Genomic DNA, 17,867 nt, shown 5'->3' with positions numbered 1-17,867 from the left:
GTGTGTATGCATGCGTGCGTGCGCCTGTGTGTGTTTGTGTGTGTGTGTTTGTGTGTGTGTCATAAACATCTGCTGTGGATACTTGTTTCCAGCTAACACAACATATCTGGTGGGATTTGACCATCCCTGTCACTGCATAGCATTTTCCATGACTTATGACAGGTCTGCCCACAGATGGCACACCCGCCATAATGGATTCACAATCTGCTGTCAGCTGCCTAAAAAAGAAAAAAAATGTACCCCATGTGAAGATGTTGCATGTGGATGTGTGTATAGAAGAGTGTGTGTGTGTGTGTGTATTTGTTTTTGTGTGTGTGTGTCTCTGTGTGTGTGTGTGTGTGTATGTGTGTGTGTCCTGGCTTAATTTACTGTGGGTGTGTGCCCAGTTGCTTCATGTTGTTTTCACACTCAGGCGTGATGACGCAGAACTACACACAATCACCAGCACAGTGGCACAGTGGCATTCTTAATAACGATTATCAGTAATAAGTAGGTAATGAGTAGAAAATAACAGTTTATCTCCTAAATGTACCAGTACCATCCTGCCGGCCTTCCCCACCCCGGTCTGGTCTGGACTCTGGAGTGAGGCTGATTTCACTAACGTAAGCTCAGCTGACGGACATCCTGTAGCAGTGCTCTTGGTCCAAACAACACTGGTCTAACTAGCCCAACTGGAATTGAAACCATGCTGATCAAATCAGGACATCCTCATATCAAATTCAAAGTTTCTTCTGTGCTGTTTATTTCCTTGTTAATTTGTTTGCTTTTATTAAACCAAATGGCAACTGCAGCGAAGGGTGAGAGCAGTCTCCCCACCTGGCCTTGAGCGCAGGTCTATGGAGTACCAAACCTGACCGCAATGCCAAAGAGCCAGGCTTGTTGGTATAGGCAGTCTGAGCAGACGCTCAACCATAGTGAGGGCGCTCCGTCCCAGCCACTGATCAAACTATTTAATGAAAGGTTGAATACAAAAGAAAGTTACAATATTATACTACATTGTACTAAGTACTAGCACAAAATAGTAAACCATCATCTGGCCTACTCTGGTCCTCTGGTCTGGTACTCTGGAATGTGACCTGCGTGATTTTTCCTTTGCCAATACAGTGCCTCTGTAGCTGGGTTAGCTGCCCATTCACACTGGGAGTTCCTTCCTGTGACGTGACGTGACGAGTAAGAGAGTGGGGTGGGGAGGCAAGTGAACACATGTCCAAATGGCTTTGATCAAACTGACATGGTGAACAGCTTGGTCTTCTTGACGACTTGTAGGGGGACTGTGCTGCCAGTTGGTGTGCTTGTGTCATATATCGGTGTGGGGGTGGGTGGCAGGGGACTAGCTAAAATGCTATTTTGAAACAAATGTTGTGGCGTCGTGTTTTGAACAACGAGTTCACTTTGGTCTGGTAATCGTGCAGATTTGATGTGAACTTCCACATGACTTGTGATGTGGCAAACACAGACACTTGATCTAAAAATCACATGCAAGGGATTACTGTCCAACTAACACGCACTTCACCCTCTACACTGTACAGTCTACAGGGAATCAACATTAAAGGGAAACTTCTGGAATTTTCAAACTGGGCCCTATTTTTAGATCTTTTTGGGTCCAAACCTTTACTAAGGACAATTAACAATCAAAATTGGTCCAGTATTGAGATAGAAGATCGAGACAGGTAAAACACTAACTGTACAAACATTTTCTACAGTTTATTTATAGTTACTGAGGTAAACAGACGCAGGTGTACCTCTGTCATTAGGTGCGAGGTTGTCAGTGGCGAAAAGAAGCAGTTTTCTTTGACATGCTGACTTGCCTCATGGATTCCATTCTATAGCCATTTTGCAGTTGCCGTCATGAGGACCATGGCCATTGTTGCCCCCCCCCCCTCTAGCCTTGATGCCCTTGCCCCGCATCTAGTGCCTTCATTTAGTTATTTTTTGGGGGGTGATTGGGAGAAGAGGGAAAAAAAACGCATTGACCTTTTTTTTTATTTGGATGTTACAGCAAACCAACACGTTTTAAAAAATGGCCTTATCGTAGTGAATATATCCCCCCAGACACGAATGCTATTGCAGCTAGGCCAATGCAGAATCAGCCTTCGTCTGCAGAGTCCATGACCACAAAACCCCAGGTCTGCTTTCACAAGAGGCGCTGCATTCCTCCACTGACTCAGACTCTTTCACAACCACAGGAGCGTCTGCCACACACACACACACACACACACACACACACACACACACACACACACACACACACACACACACACACACACACACACACACACACACACACACACACACACACACACACACACACACACACACGTCAGTCGGCTGGCTGACTATTGGCTGAGGGCATGACAAGAGGATCGCCATCGCTGTGACGATTCCAGAGACACCAAGGCAAAGGCATTGAGTGTCTACTTAGTGTCATCCTGCTCTGTCAACATAAAAGGGAACAAGAGCAGGGAGGCTTTGTGCGTCTTGTCATTCTCTGTGGTCACTTTCAAAGTGCAATATGTATTTTTGTTAAGAAATATCTAGACAACAGTATTCATAAAATGCACAATTTCAGGGAACATTGTTTCTACAAAGCTTTTGTTAACTTCCAAAAATCATGCTATTGCACCTTTAAGGTGCAACAGAGAGGCGGTGATGGCGTGACCTTCCCCAGACTCCCCATCATCGGCGGCCTCTAACCAGAATCTGCCCCACATCTGGAGATGGGAGAAGCCATCCCCTCACCCCCGCCCCCCCAATTGCTGCCTTGTGCTGCCAACAGCAGTCCGATTGAACCTGTTGTTATTTACTCGGCACTATAGTAGAGTAGAAACACAAAACATGTCAAGCGATATAAGATGGTCTCACTGCTCCATCCACTGTGTTTGTGTGTGTGTGATGGGGAGGAAGAGCAGAAGCTCACAGTCGCGTAAAGGCTTTGTGGTTCGCTGCTTTCAATGTGGAGGCTGCCCAGACACAAAAGGGTTTATGACGTCATGTCAGACGGAGGACTGAAGAGGTGTGTGTGTGTGTGTGTATGTGGGGAGGGGGGGGGGGGGGGGGTCAGAACACATGGCTATGTTCAAAATTATGTAAACACGGGCCAGCACCGCGCACACACACACACAGACAAACAGACACACACACACACACACACACAGAGAGAGACACAGACACACAAACAAAGTCCCAAACCCCAAACACGAACAAAACCAAAGGTGGCCAGATGTGCAGGGAGCGAGAAAGGAGAGTCGAGCTGTGAAACATGAGGCCAGACCGCAGGGGCAGGAGCAGCAGCAGCAACTTCTCACCAGCCTGAAACTATCCTCCTCCTCCTCCTCCTCCTCCTCCTCCTCCTCCTCCTCCTGACCAGTTTCCTGGGTTACATACGGCTCATTGTTCTTCCTCACACTAGGCACGTGAAGCTGGAGACAATGCGACACTAAAGATAGAGCGCTGATTATCCCCGAGCAGAGTCCGACCGCGGTACGGCCTGGCGCCACTGTTTAGCACAGAGACACACTGACACCTTGCTCTGGGTTGAATGAGCCTGAGGAGAACTTGAAAGTATCCATTAACATTCAAAAGAAAAACAATTTTCCATTTCTGAGCCCCTGACCGACTCTTTAAAGTTCTGTGACTTCAAAAGAACAGGTTACTTGCCCTTATCAGCCACGGCGAGGTCTTTGGGGCCTGTCTCTGCTTGCAAATCCCAACAGATGTGGCAACAGATAGGACTGTTATTATCCCAAACCAGCACAGACAGTGAGGCGTTTGCTTAACATGACATTCTGAGCATAGTCTCAGCATTATACACTGACACGGGGGGAAAAGCGCATACGGGAGTGAACTCTCTACACAGAGGTGGAAAGGAAGGAGATGCTTTCAGATGAGGCCAGATAACCTCTGGCAAGGCATCCCAGGACTGTCACTGCTATCGATATTAGCCAGCTATTGCTGGAGGCCTTGAGACAACTGTCACACAGGCTGGAGGGATGGGCAGAGGGTTAGCAGGGGGATGTCTGTCACCTGTTTGACAGGAGACTGGAAGTTATGTGCGGCAGCTGTCAGGTGAGACTGCTTGGTCAAGCTGTTGATGAGCTAGGTGACCAAAGGTTTCTGCAGAGCGCACGCCCGGTGTTGTTCAATTTGTTTTTTTTAGTCTGAAAAACAACACAAAGGAGCTCTCAAATCCTTCGTCATCCATTTGGTCATGGGGCGGTTCCTACATGTCCTAGGAAAATTACATTTGGGCTTACCAGTGACAAACAACCCAATCCTCTCTGCCTGCTTGCTGAAGAGTTACTCTATGGATTCAGGTCACTAATCCCACCAAACCTACAGGTGGAGCAGGTCGTCTGCAAGGATCTGGGATGGATTTTCACGGAACACTTCTGATTTCCAACTCTTAATTAAAGGCATCAGCCCATGTTAATCACAGATGTTGACACAGGAGTGTCAATGAGGGCAATCAATGACAGCGTAGTGAGTAGCCTAATAGTGCTTTCCCTGTCTGTTAGCGACCATAGCTAACATATGGCTAATAACAGCAATGAACTCCCTTCACAAATTTCAGAGTTTACACCTGACTTGCTGAAACACAAGTTGAGCTTTTCCCAGGGCAAATATGAAGACAGTTTGCTGAGAATGCCTATTCAAATGATCAGAAACACTGCAAATGTGCTTTAAAGGCTTTTAGGCCTTTTTTCCCTCTATCTTTTCCTCCTTTGTTGTCCTGTCAAGTCTTTCATGGCATTCTCTTACAGCGCTGCCAGCTTCAGTGAGTGTCTGGGAATGCTGGGTAGGTTTGAAAGCAGGCCTGTTTTTTAGGGAAGGCAGCGCAAGGAGACAGGCTCCAAAGAAAGGGGGGAGCATTGTACACCCTTCCTCCCTCCCTCTGCCACACACACACACACACACACACACACAGACCAAAAACACGCCCCGGAGAGCTTGAAGTGATGTAATCGCAAAAACACTCTTGTTCTGTTATGGTTTTTGGGACTCCCCACTCTCTCACTCTCTCAGAGACACACTGACACACACACACAATGAGAGAAAAGAATCCTGTGGGGAGATGCCAAGACAGCTAAGCATTGTGAAGATGTAGAGAGAAACAAACACTGGGACAGGATGTGGAGGCCCTGTCATTTTGCTTGGGCCACTTTACTGGCTTGTCCTGACACAAGTTGTGCTCCCGTCACAGAAAATACACAATCCTCTCACGACCCACCAAAACAATCTGGTTGAAGTTTGGAGCCTGCCCTGACCCGACTCAACAACCAACCATCAGGCCTGGCCACTGCAAGTCAATGCTTGTGCAGTGCTGTCTATGGAAAAAAAAAAAAAGCCCGAAATGGGAGGCCTTTGCTGCAGTTCTGGTTTATTTGATGAAAAGCCTATTTTAGGCCTGTACAAAAAACAATCACAAACTACTAGAGGAAGTCATTGCTTTGACCATTGTGAGCTAGACCTTATCCTTCCTATCTTTTTTTTTTTTCATTTTTGCACAATGTCATTAAGAGCTCATAGATCATCACTTCCTCTGGTTCCACCGAATCCATCCTGACTTTATTGCTGGCAGCAAATTTCATCAATCTTCATGGCCTGCATATGCAGAATGCATATCCATTCACCAAATTCATCTTATTAAAAGGACAAAAGGAAAACCGTATCCACAAATCTCCAGGAAATACCAGTTTAGGCCAGGGGCAGCTCATGGCATGAAAGATTCAAATTAATTACATAAACAGAAACCTATTAGCTTACATTAAGGCAGATGAATTTAGCAGACAATGCAACAAAATGTCTCCATTTTCTAGTCGCAATGCCACTCATCTCAAAAACAGTTCTGTTTCAAATGAAGATAAGGTTACCTCTGGGTCATCCGTAAAATGACCGACAAACATTTTACTGATCACTAATCAAATAATGTGCATCTGAACATGTTAGCCATGCTTTTGGCAGATGTATCCCTGTTGGAGCTCTCTGCCACAGCACCACCGAAAAAAAGAAATCTCCACCAACAAAATCACCAGTACCGACAAAAAAAATGGCGACCAGAAAGAAAGATAAACAACAGCCATCCTGTTGATTAAATGGAAAGTCTTTATGATGTGATAAGCTATTTCAGGAAGAAAGTGGGGAGTATGGTCTGAAAGTGATAAAAATATGTCTTATCAGGCAGAAAAACTAGGCTAATAGCCCAATAACACACCGTATTTTACAGCCATAAAACCTTTCCCCTGTTCGACAAATCAGTCCAAGTACCACTACCGCTGATACAGAGACACCAAAGAAGCCATTTTACAGTCACTGACGCAGCCCAATAAAACATAAACGGCAGGAAAAAGCTCCTGAAACTGTAAACAAACCCTTGTCACCGCAGCGACAAGCTGATCGGCCATTTTTTTTTCCATACCTGCTGCTCTCCCGGTGCTCTGCCAGCATCTCTGTTCACGGTGGAGGGTAGGATGCTCCAGATGGTTAAAATTAAAAAATAAAATACAAAATACAAAAAAAACAACAACAACAAACTAATAACAAAAAGGATTCGCCCCTGATTTGATCGATCAAATGCTCCAGGCTAAATGACTCCAGGCAGTGCTCTGTGAAACACTGAGAAAAACAGAGGGATAGATGATGAGGAAGAGGAGAGAGAGAGAGAAAGAGAGAGAGAGAGAGTGAGTGAGTGAGTGAGAGAGGGAGGGAGGGATGGAGAGGGAGCAGCACACACCAGAGGGAGTGGAGGAGAGTGAGGTAGGTAGGGGGGAGGGAGGGAGTCTGCGCGAGCGCAGAAGGGGAGCGATGGACAGAGAGCACAGAGAGCCAGGCCCTTTTGCTGGCAGTGCCAGGAGACTCGGTGTGCCAACGTGCGGTGCGGCCTGCAGGGACTGGCACAGCTGATCCCCCCCTGTCACTGACTCCCGACATGCGGGTGGGCCCTGTCACACCAGACCGTACCATCTGGGCACAATAACAGGGGGGGACGGGTGGGAAGCGAGCAGCAGGCGGAAACCTTCATTAAATATTCTGCTCGCTGCTGCAGTTTGCTGACGCCTCACACATCAACATTTTTGGGGGAGGGAATTTTTTTTTGCCATGATTTGGATTTTCAAAACCGTAACCTGACAGACAAGGAAACACACAGACACATCTAATATTCTCTGTAGACAGAGAATGTAGTATGCCAGAATGACAGTCCACACGGTTTCTCCCATTAACAGGGGACATCACCACGAGTAAGCACAACAACTTGACCCAATCCCAACCAGTAATATAACTGCCCGTACCAGACAATCTTTTACTTGTCTCGTGTGACAATTGATCTGTTTATGTTTGACTTAATGCAGAATTTTGTGAAAGTGTACAATTTAAATACACATTATTTGTGTGGTCCCCTACTCATTCTTTCACACCACATCAAACCAGTCATTAGGGTGCCTCCCCTATTCAGACAGTGGGTAGAATATCCTACATTTTAACAGCAGGGACATTTTACAACCCTCCTGTCTCATCATTACGCTAGAAGCCCCAGCAACCAACCCAAGCTGATTTAATCTCTTGTAAATCATTTACAGAAATCTCCGCTTCCATCCCAGCCTAAATGTATCCAAAGTAAATGACAGGTTGAGCATAAAATTAGAGCTGAACATTGACCTGTATTTTTTTTTGGGGGGGGGGGGGTATATTATTGCTAAATTTAGGCACATCTTGTTAAATGCAAGAATTGTTATTATTGTTGTTGTTGTTGTTGTTTTTGCGTAGTTGTCGTTACTATTATTCTTGTGCTGAGTGGTAGTGGTGGTGGTGGTGGTGGTAGTAGCAGCAGTAAAACTAGCAGTAGCAGTAAAACTAGCAGTAGCAGTAGTAGCCCTAATGTTGGTAGCAGTTGTATTCATGAAGCCAGATACCCAGTCAACACAGGCTCGCAGACCCTGCCTCTCTGCCTCTAACCCCCGGTACGTGTGCCCTAACGTCAGAGAGCACTCTCTTCCTCAGCCACGCGTCCCATCCCATCCCATCCAATTTGGGCAATTAAGTCAGCCAGCGCTTCCTGGCCATGACGTCTGGGGCGGGCAGAGGAGGAGGCAGCCTGAGCGAATCAGCCTGATCATGCCTCTTCATTACTGGCCTGTAAGAACTCAGGCTTCCTGGGGAGCTGTGACATTTATCCAAGCTTACCGTTAGCACCGGTTCCCACTGACTAATACTAAGAGAAAATACAACAGGTAGAGCTTCTGGACCAACATAAAAAATATAGAATAGGTTCTCCACAGGGATAACAGGCTCAATGCGTAATTACTTTGGTAGTGGCAGCGTTGTGAAACAAATTAGGCTATAAAGCCTAGGCCTATATTTTTTTAACAAATACTTGGCCGTGATAAAGCCATGCAGTCTGTTTCACTTGCAGCAGGAACGGTGATGATGCAGGGGCTTATCACATGACACGAGAACTTCCTACTTCCATCTCAGTGTGACACCTTTGAAGACGGAGCCAACAGCACAGCTCAGAACAGTACCCTTCCTCTGACTGTGAAATCTCTGTTTTCACAACATGTACACCACAGACAAGCAACAGGCCATTTGGATAAGACAGTGGCCGTCACTCAAACAGGTCAAAAATGAGATTAAACAGCACAGCTATAGACTGTGTTATTCTACAATAATACTCCTACACCACACCAGACTACTAATAGAGTAACATAATAGTATCTGTAGCCCATCCTACACAGTTACACTCATTAAGAACTGCAATAACTAAGTCTAAATAATTGACTGGAAACAATGCCATGCCTGTTTCATGGTTCATTGGAATACAAAACATCTACAGGCATCAGCATATGCATCTGTCTATACCGTAACAAGACAAATTGGCTATATTCATTCAGATTCAAACTAGTTAGAAAAATGATGTGCAGTGGCACAACTAAACTCTTTCAGATAGAACCTTACACTGAAAACCATGGTACTATCTTTACTTGTACTCAACAGATAGTAAATTAGTAGTCTAAATAAATCCGATCTTCATCATTTAGGCACATCTCGTTAAATGCAAGAATACCAGCTATAGCAATCACAGCTCTGGGGTCAAGAAAGTCCTTGCTGTGTTGCCACATGTGGTCAAATTTTTAGATCATTTCTTGGCATCAGTCACTTTGAGCAAGTGATGCTGACTGGGTAATCTTCATTCCACTGGAGATCACACACAGTAGTGTGTGACTGCTATGTGTTCTTCACAACAACAATGAGGAAGGTTTTCACTCTCTATCCCATTTGTCGTTTGGGCGATGATACAGAAATTGTGAGCTTCCTGAAAGAAGGCAGAAGAGCGGTATGGCCAAAGAACAGAGGGAAAACAAGTGCACTCACAAACGCAAGAGGTTTTTCGGAGCCTGAGGTGTGTGTCAATCAGTGACATTCTAAAGATATGCTCTTATTTTTGGGAAATGTAGAATCGAACTACCTCTTTGCGTACTAAAAGATCGCACACATGAAATCCAAGCACGCAACTAAGGCACCAGAGTTTACAAATTCCCTTGCATAGTAATCCCACCGATTTACACTGACTGCATAGATACATTGCTCGCTTTTTATTAAGATGTAGCCATGACTGACACTGCGTAATAGCCTATGCGTCTGCGTAAGAGACATTCTGGGAAAATACAAAGTCATCCATCAATACCCAGCGTTACAGTTGCACACTTACTCAAGCCGCAATACAGCATCTGATACGGCCAGCTTGAACGTCAATTTGTTTATCAGTGACTTGCATACTTGCATACCCTAGCGTTACACACAAACCAACCCCCAACCTGGCTTTCCTGGTTAGTTAGTGAAGGTGAAGCTATTTGTCCCTATGGCCTCATTCTAATAAATATTCACCGATTTCAAAATACTAGCGTAATCCTCTGGAAACCAATATTACACAACTATCTAGTTCTAGTGTTAGTATTCCAGCGTTTGTGTAGTATCTGCTAGCAAGCAATAAGTCGCGGCAGTCACCAAATGTGTCTTTTGGGCTGCTTGGATGGATCCGTCGAGAAGGCTAACCTTAACGTTACCTTGTTTTTATGAGCGGAGGCCGTTTGAAGGGTGCTACTGTAACGTTGGTTCAAATAATAAACAAAACCGGTCACCATATATTCTGATGCTGAACATATTAAATAATTGATTGACAACAACTGGAAGGGTAAATTGCATTATGCCATTTGGTGTATTAAACGTGAAACACCGGGAGGGACGAATTAAAGTCTCAAACCCTGTAGGCTAAATTCTAATATAACGTTATATGATAGAGCCGACAGCAACATCAGCTCACGTTAGCTAAGTAGCTGTCACATAATAACATCACTTAAGTTACAAATGCAATGGTTGGTCATAATGTGATTGTTTTTACCTTCTACGCTTCTAAAATGTTGTTTTTCCTTGGAAGCGGATCTCGGCACTGACTAGGAGCTAGCGTTAGGTGGTGTCCAGTGAAGCAGAGCAAGCTAACTCTTCATGCAGCAGTCAGATGGAAGCATATCTGGGGTTTAGAGCTAACTGGCTGCCTGGCTAACCTAATAGCTTAGCCAGCTAACGCTGTTTCCAGTGGTCGGATATCATTTTGTCACTCACCAGGAAACCTGTGTTTTGGTCGATAAATTCCAAATCCAGGAGCAGCGGGGTTATTTGCAGAGTGTCAACGGCACGCTTCGACTCCTTTTTCCATCCATAATTGACACATGATGCCACAATCTCAAAAAGTGGTCAATGTTGCTGTTCCTTCAGATAGTGGCCATCTTTAATCCTCAACATCCCAACAACACAATCTCGTCCCAGGTCCAGCAATACTCCTTCTCGGCATTATGGGTAGTTGAACACAGCGCAGCGTCCGAAAGAATGCTTAGAAAATGCTGCCATCTGCTGTGTGAATCTCGTATCGGATACTGTGAGTTCTAGAGTTCAACAGTTGCACTGAGACAGCCTTCACACAAATGACCACACAATGTCGGCCTATTCTTCTTCTCTAGTCACATCCTTTCAGGCAGCCCACTCCACGGTATAGTGGCAGACTGTCAGTGTTCACAGAGTAATCATGCAAGGCTGATATTAGCTATATTTCTTACAAATGAAAGAATGTCATTTTGGCTACTCTAATCACTCTAGGTTTTAAGATTTAGATGATCTTTTATTGTCATTTGTATGTATTTTCATACATAAAAGACAACTTTAAAACAAAAGTTGTAACATACAAAATAGTTAATAAAGTAATGGTCAATGAATAGACAATAAAATAAGTCACACTGAGTGAATCAAAACTCACACATTTGAGAAAAAAAAATGTCCATAGTGCACGAGTTACAGTATTTAAAAGTACGGTCGTTTTTGGGGGAATGGGGGTTGGAAAGTAAATGTGTGTGTGTGTGTGTGTGAGTGAGTGTGTGGATGGATGGGGGTAAGCAGATTGTGGTAGCTGTGAGACTCAAACGTCTGACTCCCTGGAGGAAAAAGCTGTTTAGTAGCCTGGTGGTTCTTGCACAGATGCTCCTGTTTCTTTTTCCAGACTGCATAGGGAAAACAGACTGTGGAAAGGGTGGGAGAGATCTCTGGTGATGCTGAAGGCTCTGTGAAAGCAGGGTGGGTGGTATATCTCCAGCAAAGATGGAAGTGGGGCACCAATAGCTGTCCTCATTATCCTGGTTAGTGAGTGTTGTTCTTCCCCTTTGCTGTTGCCAAACCAGGAAGTGATACAATAGGTCACTATGCTTTTGATGGTGCCTTTGTAAAAACTGGTTAAGGCTTGAGCAGGGAGGTCGTCTCTCTTTAATCTGTGGAAGGGGTGGAGCCATTGGTGGGCCTTCTTGGTGATGGCTATGGCATTGCTGCTAGAAGTAAGATTGTCTGTCAGTAGTACCCCCAGGAACTTAATGCTCTTTACCCTCTCCACGACAGAGCGCCTTGGAGTAGGATGGTTTGTGTAGGCCCTCCTGAAATCGACTATCATTTCTCTGGTTTTGTCAGTGTTGAGGGCCAGACTGTGAGTTCTGATTCATCACCATTACTGATGAGACGTACCACTGTGGTGTCATCAGCTGACTTTATGATGTGGTTGTTATTCAATCTGGCAGAGCAGTCATGAGTTAGCAGAGTAAACAGCAAGGGACTCAGTACAACGCTCAAGGTGATCCTGTGCTCACTAAGGTGGATTTTGATATGTTGCTGCCAACTCTAGCTGTCTGCCCTCTCTCCGTCAGGAAACCCAAGATCCTGTTGCAAGTACCAGTGTCCACCTGCAACATCCTCAGCTTCTTTTATTAAATGCTAAGCTGAAATCGATTAATAGGATTCTGGCATAGGTTTTCTTGTTTCGCAGATGGGTCAGAGTGAAGTGCAGCGTGTGGATAGTGCATCCTCTGTAGACCGGTTTGTTCTGCGCACAAACTGTAAGGGGTCCAGGGTGGAGGGTCTTGATGTATTGCATAATGAGCAGCTCAAAGTATTTCACGGTTATTGGAGTGAGGGCTACAGGTCGGAGGTCGTTCATACAGGCCGGGTTGGGCACAGGAATGATGGTTGCACTCTTGCGGCAGGTAGACACCCTACATTGGCTAGGTGAGATGATGAACACATCTGTAAAGACATCCTTCAACTGTTCTGCGCAGTCTTTAAGAACATAACCTGGTATGTTTTGTGGTCCAGCAGCCTTGTGAAGGCTACTGCTGGGAAAAAAACGGAATTACACCATCTGTAAACAACTGGAGTACCTGGTCGCAGGGTGATGATGTAACTCTTTGTGCCCCACTGTTGTTGGTGGCCTCAAATCATGTGTAAATGTCATTGAGGTTATCTGGTAAGGAGGGTTCATTGTAGACTGTCTGTAGGTTGGGCTTGTAATCCGTTACGGTCTTGAATCCCTGTCACAAGCGCCATGTGTCCTTGTTGTTACTAAAGGGCCACATCAGCTTTTGCCCATAAAGCCTCTTTGCTTCTCTGATAGCCCGTGTCAGGTTGTTTCTTGCTATTCTCTATGCAGTAGTATCACCAGATCTAAAAGCAGCATCCCGGTTCCTTAGCAGTGAGCAGATCTCCCCAGTCAGCCATGGCTTCTGGCTTCACGTATATATTGTGTCCGCACACCACAATCCAATAGATATTAACTAACCGCACTTGTCAAACTAATAGTGGACTGTAAAAAGTTGCATTCCAATCATTAAGGTGTTTGAGATATGAATGGGTAACATTATGACAAATCTGCTATAGTCACTGAAACAAGCTCTCTTTACATAAGTACATCTGTGCCAGAAGAACACTAGCACTGTAATCGTGTTCAACCATTAATCTTAAGGGCACATAAGATGATTGCTCCAAATTCCATGGCAATTTGTGTAATCAGTACTTTAGTCCAGTTGGTGAATTAAGCACTGATTATGTTCCCGCCTGGGAGAACTGAAAACAAATTCAGCTTTCAGCCAAACAACATGGTAGGAGCTGACACATTCACTTAAATTATAACAAAACTACTCAATTGATAGTCCGTTTCATAGAGCTTACCAGTTATTTTTCTTTACTATATGGTCCTTCAGTATAATTTCAAGGTTTCACCATCAAAGCTATCTTATGAAATGAGATAAAAGGAGTTCAGTCTTTTTGCAAATAAGATTTTAATAGTATCTCTTGTTCACACATGAGGGGTAAACATGTCAACAGGATATCTTTGTGTAAAACTGTAAAAAGAATGTCTGTAAAGAAATGACAATGAAGTTTAATACAGCACTAGGTAGAAAAGCAAGTTGTTAACAAAATGGTCTATGTCAGAAAAAGACACAAATTCAGCACTTGGTTGATTTGTGGAGGAGGAACGATTTAGCATGTTTTAATGAATTTACTGTACTCCTGTTTGATACAGCCATAGAGAGTGTGATAGAAATGTCTGTTTGGCGCCATCAGATCAGTAACTATCTCTGTGTGGTCCATTTTAGGCAGCAGGTAGAGAGACGATTTCACAGAAAGGGAAGTCAGGAGTTTGGAGAATTTCACCGATGACTCCTCCGGAACTATGATGTCATTGGTTCCGTGAAGCAAGCCAAAGGGAGGGACTCTGCACCAATGAACAAATGACAGCAATGTTCAATCAACTGCTATTTATGTCAACACTCAACACGCAGTCAAATTATTTGACGTTTCAAGTACATTATATATATATATATATATATATATATATATGTTATTACTATATAACTAGCAATAAAAATACAAATTGCATGGCTATTTATTTTTCATTACCTTTTTATTTTTTCTTCATCAAGTTTTTTAATTGCATGAGTAGGTGAGTAATAACTAAAGTTCTGCACTCCATTCATGGCTTTGTGCATTGTTGAGACATACTCCACCCCACGCATTCTTTCATGTTGATAATGGTCCAAGATGTTATAAACTCCACTTAACCCTGGAAAAAAAAGGGTTAGGGTTAGAGCCTAGGGTAAACCGTAGAAAAAAAGAGACATCCAACAAATAGATTCGGACCCAAAAAGCTTAATGATAGTCAATAAGCACAACATTTTCAAAGAATGCTCATTTTACTAGAGTACTGGCATGTATCCAAAGTCCCAAATCAAAGTATTTTATAGAGAAATGAGTCTCCATTTACCCACGATTCCCTTGATTGCTGAAGTCATTTTTTCCTGTTTAGCTGCCTCTATACCAAGCTCCTCTGCTCCGTCAATCAGGAAAAGTGTGGTCAGAGCACAGAGGTGGGCCCCGGCGGAGTGGCCGATTAACACTATGTTGTCCTGAGGGCAGAAATGAAACATTTCTATATGGAAGCGCTTAGAATAAATCCAAAGCACAAGAAATAGTCTCCAAAATAAAAGAATCAATTTATGTTATTTGTTGATGCTGTATTCTTATGTTTTTGTATAGGCATCATTATATTTACTACTCATGTGATTTGTCTAGTCTTCATGTGCAGTATAAGACAGACAAAACAAATCAATTGCATTAAAATTCAAGCTACCTTGTCAATTTTGAACAGATGTCCTTTCTCCCTCACCCATAGTAGGGTGTCTGATATGTCCTCGATCATATTTAACACATTCCCCTGCAAACAACATCACAGAGTAATAACATGCTTCCTCAAACAAAGGACAGAACTGATGTACAGTACCACTAACATCGCAAAATAAACTAAATTAAAATGTTTTAAAAGCAAATAAAAGCAAAACTTTGCTGTCTTACCTCCGGATAGGTGGAATAATCTGGGCAAACCACACTGGCATTGAGTTCCTTGGCCATTTGTATAGCAAGCAGACAGTACGTGCTTCTCTCTCCTGACCCCCAAGCACCACCAAATATAAACACGACCACAGGTACAACTTTATGCTGATCCATGTTTGGAGAATGGTATAAATCCAACTCCTTGCCCCTGCGACCAAAAGTGATACCCTGAAACCAGATGTGGGGCATTAGTTTCATTAGTTTTCTTCTCGAACAGAGAACTATCACTGTTTTCATCATTAATGGTGCTATTAATTTCACACACACAAACAAAAATCCAGTGGGTACACCACTGACTATGGCCCAAACTGCTTACTTTTACATAATGCTTGTCGTTGTTAACATTCTTGTACCAAGACTTCCACTGGAAATACAGTCTGCCATACTGGAAGTATTTCAGCATTTCCAGTACTGCCCTAGAGAGGCCGTATATGCGCCTAAAGACATACATACACACACACACACACACAAAATCACACCAAAAATATGCAGAGTGACACAAAAACACTTTCGCAAATATAATTTAACATTTTTCCAAATGTGATCATGTTAGGAATATGCAAACAATAAAAGGGCATTCTGTTATCACATCTTTGCATGCCAGAGGGTAATGATTTGTTCTGCCCGTAGACTGTCTTGTTAAATCATGTTTCTACTGGAGCCCTGTACAGTTCTGACACCTTTTAACATTACTTGTGGCAAAATATTACAGAAAACACAGCTCTTTTAGTTTTAACATGCATCACATTTGAAATGTGGCTTAAGGGAAAATAAATCAATATCAACAAGATTATCAACAGCAGTTCAGCATAACCATGTGATGTAAAGTTTAGCTAACAGGATCCATGTAGTTTAATCTAGATTACTCGCAAAAGCAGAAGCCAGATATATTTTCAACATTGCATATTATTGAGAAACAATTTACCTGGGCTTCAGACCCTCAATGTACTTCTTGTAACCTGGTTTATTAGGCCACCCATACAGCCACTGAGCGACAAGTGAAATGCTGTAAGGAATCCCAACTAACAAGGCACCGGCAGCCACAGGTAGGGAAACATGGTATTTCAGGCCAATCCTACAAACAAAACAACAAACAAACAAACAAGGCTGACTGCAGTCAAAAGAGACCAAAACAACAATTACAACTACATTAGTGCAGCAAAATAATGCAGTATGCTATATACAACGCTACTTGTAAATATAAATAAAAATTTCCACTCACATTGTTGTTATGAAGTTCGTTGTGGTCTAGAGTGCTCCGCTTGGAATGGTGCCTAGTGGACATTCAGGACAAAAATACAGTGATGTCAGGTCCCGGTATTATAAGAGGTTTCTTCCGCTTAGCTATTAATGTGAGCCAAGAATAATATGGCGTTTGTCTGATAAATCGCGGTCAAATATGGCACTTATAAATCACGGATCATTTTCCACACGATAAGTCAATTTGCTACTTTAACGATTATTATTGAGTTACACACTGATCGGTGGCAGTATAGCTGGGACACTGGTGAACGTAGTAAGCCTACAGTACCGGCTTAATACTCACGTGTCATATGTTTTTCATAATTTGCATTATATCTTAGACTGTTTCATGAATTTACAGTAATTTACAGTACAGTAAGGGACTTGGCAACCGATGTCAGATAACTTGACTAATAACAATTGTAGGCCCACAATATTGACAGGACATACGGTTGTGTTTGCTATGAAGACAATACGGCAAGAGAAATTGCCCAACATGGCCAAAGGTAGTACCGATACTTTGTTGCAGAAACCCTTTAAAAGGTCTAGAATGTTACATAGCCTACAACTTACCCTGAGATGCTCCCACGAATATTCTCGAACACAATGGTATTGTAGGCTAACGTTAAATGTCAAGGTTGAATTGTGTCCAAGCCTGTGTCGAGGCAGAAATCATGGGCCATACTGCAGCTTGAATTACAGAACCATTGAAACATGTGAACGTATAGCCTTTCTTTCTGGAGCAATTTTAAAATAAAAGAAACGTGGTTAAATCAGGATAGCCTACATGTTACAGCTGGAATAATGGCATACCCGGCAGGTAGCCGACACCAGCTTTCACGATAGCGCCAGATGTCTTCCTGATCAGCGGTCACTTCGGAAGTTAGGCTCCGATTGGTGTAAATCCTCAGAAGGCGGGACTACAATGTGAATAATCTAAAACATGGCAATTAACCAATTCCAGAAGCTAAACATCGGTTCAGGCATAGCTGTATTGGTTAGTGTATGCTACCTCTAAACGCTGGTAACTAGTGTAGAAAATCTAGCTAGTGTTTGTCTCCAAAACAATTTAAAAAATCAGCCAATAAAAATACGAGTAGCCAGACCTTCGTGGAAAAGCTCCAATGAAAACTCGAAAAATGCAGTAGCCTCTCTTCATTTCCAGTAGGATCCAGGAGGGGAACTGAAAACCTTTAAGAGTTTTGAACTGATGAGATGTATTATCCTAAAAACTACTATTATTAGATTTAATAACTTTTTACAGTCTTCTTCACCACATTTCGCTCCATTTGCAACTAAAAGCCTGTTTCTTGTAGGCTCCATACTATGGAAGTCTGTTTCCGCCAATGTGATCCTGTCATTATAATGAGAAA

General features: G+C 43.3%; 2 protein-coding genes across 9 annotated transcripts in view; both read right to left on the bottom strand.

Moving 5' to 3' along the window:
- Window positions 1-11,037, bottom strand: part of wdfy3 (WD repeat and FYVE domain containing 3) — a 106,000-nt gene extending 94,963 nt beyond the window's left edge. For 6 of the 8 annotated variants that reach the window (XM_031570686.2, XM_031570692.2, XM_031570688.2 and 3 more), the window contains exon 1: window positions 6,416-7,632. In XM_031570686.2, coding sequence (XP_031426546.1) covers window positions 6,416-6,444 — 29 coding nt within the window. In that variant the 5' untranslated portion in view covers window positions 6,445-7,632. The other 2 variants (XM_031570689.1, XM_031570690.1) reach the window with 2 other exon arrangements.
- A 2,584-nt stretch (window positions 11,038-13,621) lies between these two features.
- On the bottom strand, window positions 13,622-17,477 carry si:dkey-193c22.1 (uncharacterized protein LOC567837 homolog). Its single transcript, XM_012828531.3, has 10 exons — window positions 17,282-17,477; window positions 17,068-17,184; window positions 16,475-16,526; window positions 16,178-16,327; window positions 15,569-15,689; window positions 15,214-15,420; window positions 14,993-15,076; window positions 14,627-14,768; window positions 14,263-14,425; window positions 13,622-14,077 (listed from the first exon to the last, which is right to left on the bottom strand). Coding segments are annotated over exons 3-10 (1,104 nt in total). The 5' UTR covers window positions 16,477-16,526; window positions 17,068-17,184; window positions 17,282-17,477; the 3' UTR covers window positions 13,622-13,842.
- Between the last annotated feature and the right edge of the window lie 390 nt (window positions 17,478-17,867).

The sequence above is a fragment of the Clupea harengus genome, chromosome 7, assembly GCF_900700415.2.
Source record: "Clupea harengus chromosome 7, Ch_v2.0.2, whole genome shotgun sequence".
In the NCBI taxonomy this organism is placed as follows: Eukaryota; Metazoa; Chordata; class Actinopteri; order Clupeiformes; family Clupeidae; genus Clupea; species Clupea harengus.
Note: the sequence above shows the minus strand (reverse complement) of the source record. Positions and strands in the feature narration are given on the sequence as shown.

Excerpts from the sequence above, each read along its gene's own strand:
- si:dkey-193c22.1 (XM_012828531.3), bottom strand. Across the intron at positions 15,421-15,568 it reads ACGACAAGCATTATGTAAAA|GGTATCACTTTTGGTCGCAG; the intron begins GTAAGCAGTTTG and ends ATCTGGTTTCAG. Across the intron at positions 14,769-14,992 it reads ATCTGTTCAAAATTGACAAG|GACAACATAGTGTTAATCGG; the intron begins GTAGCTTGAATT and ends TTCTGCCCTCAG.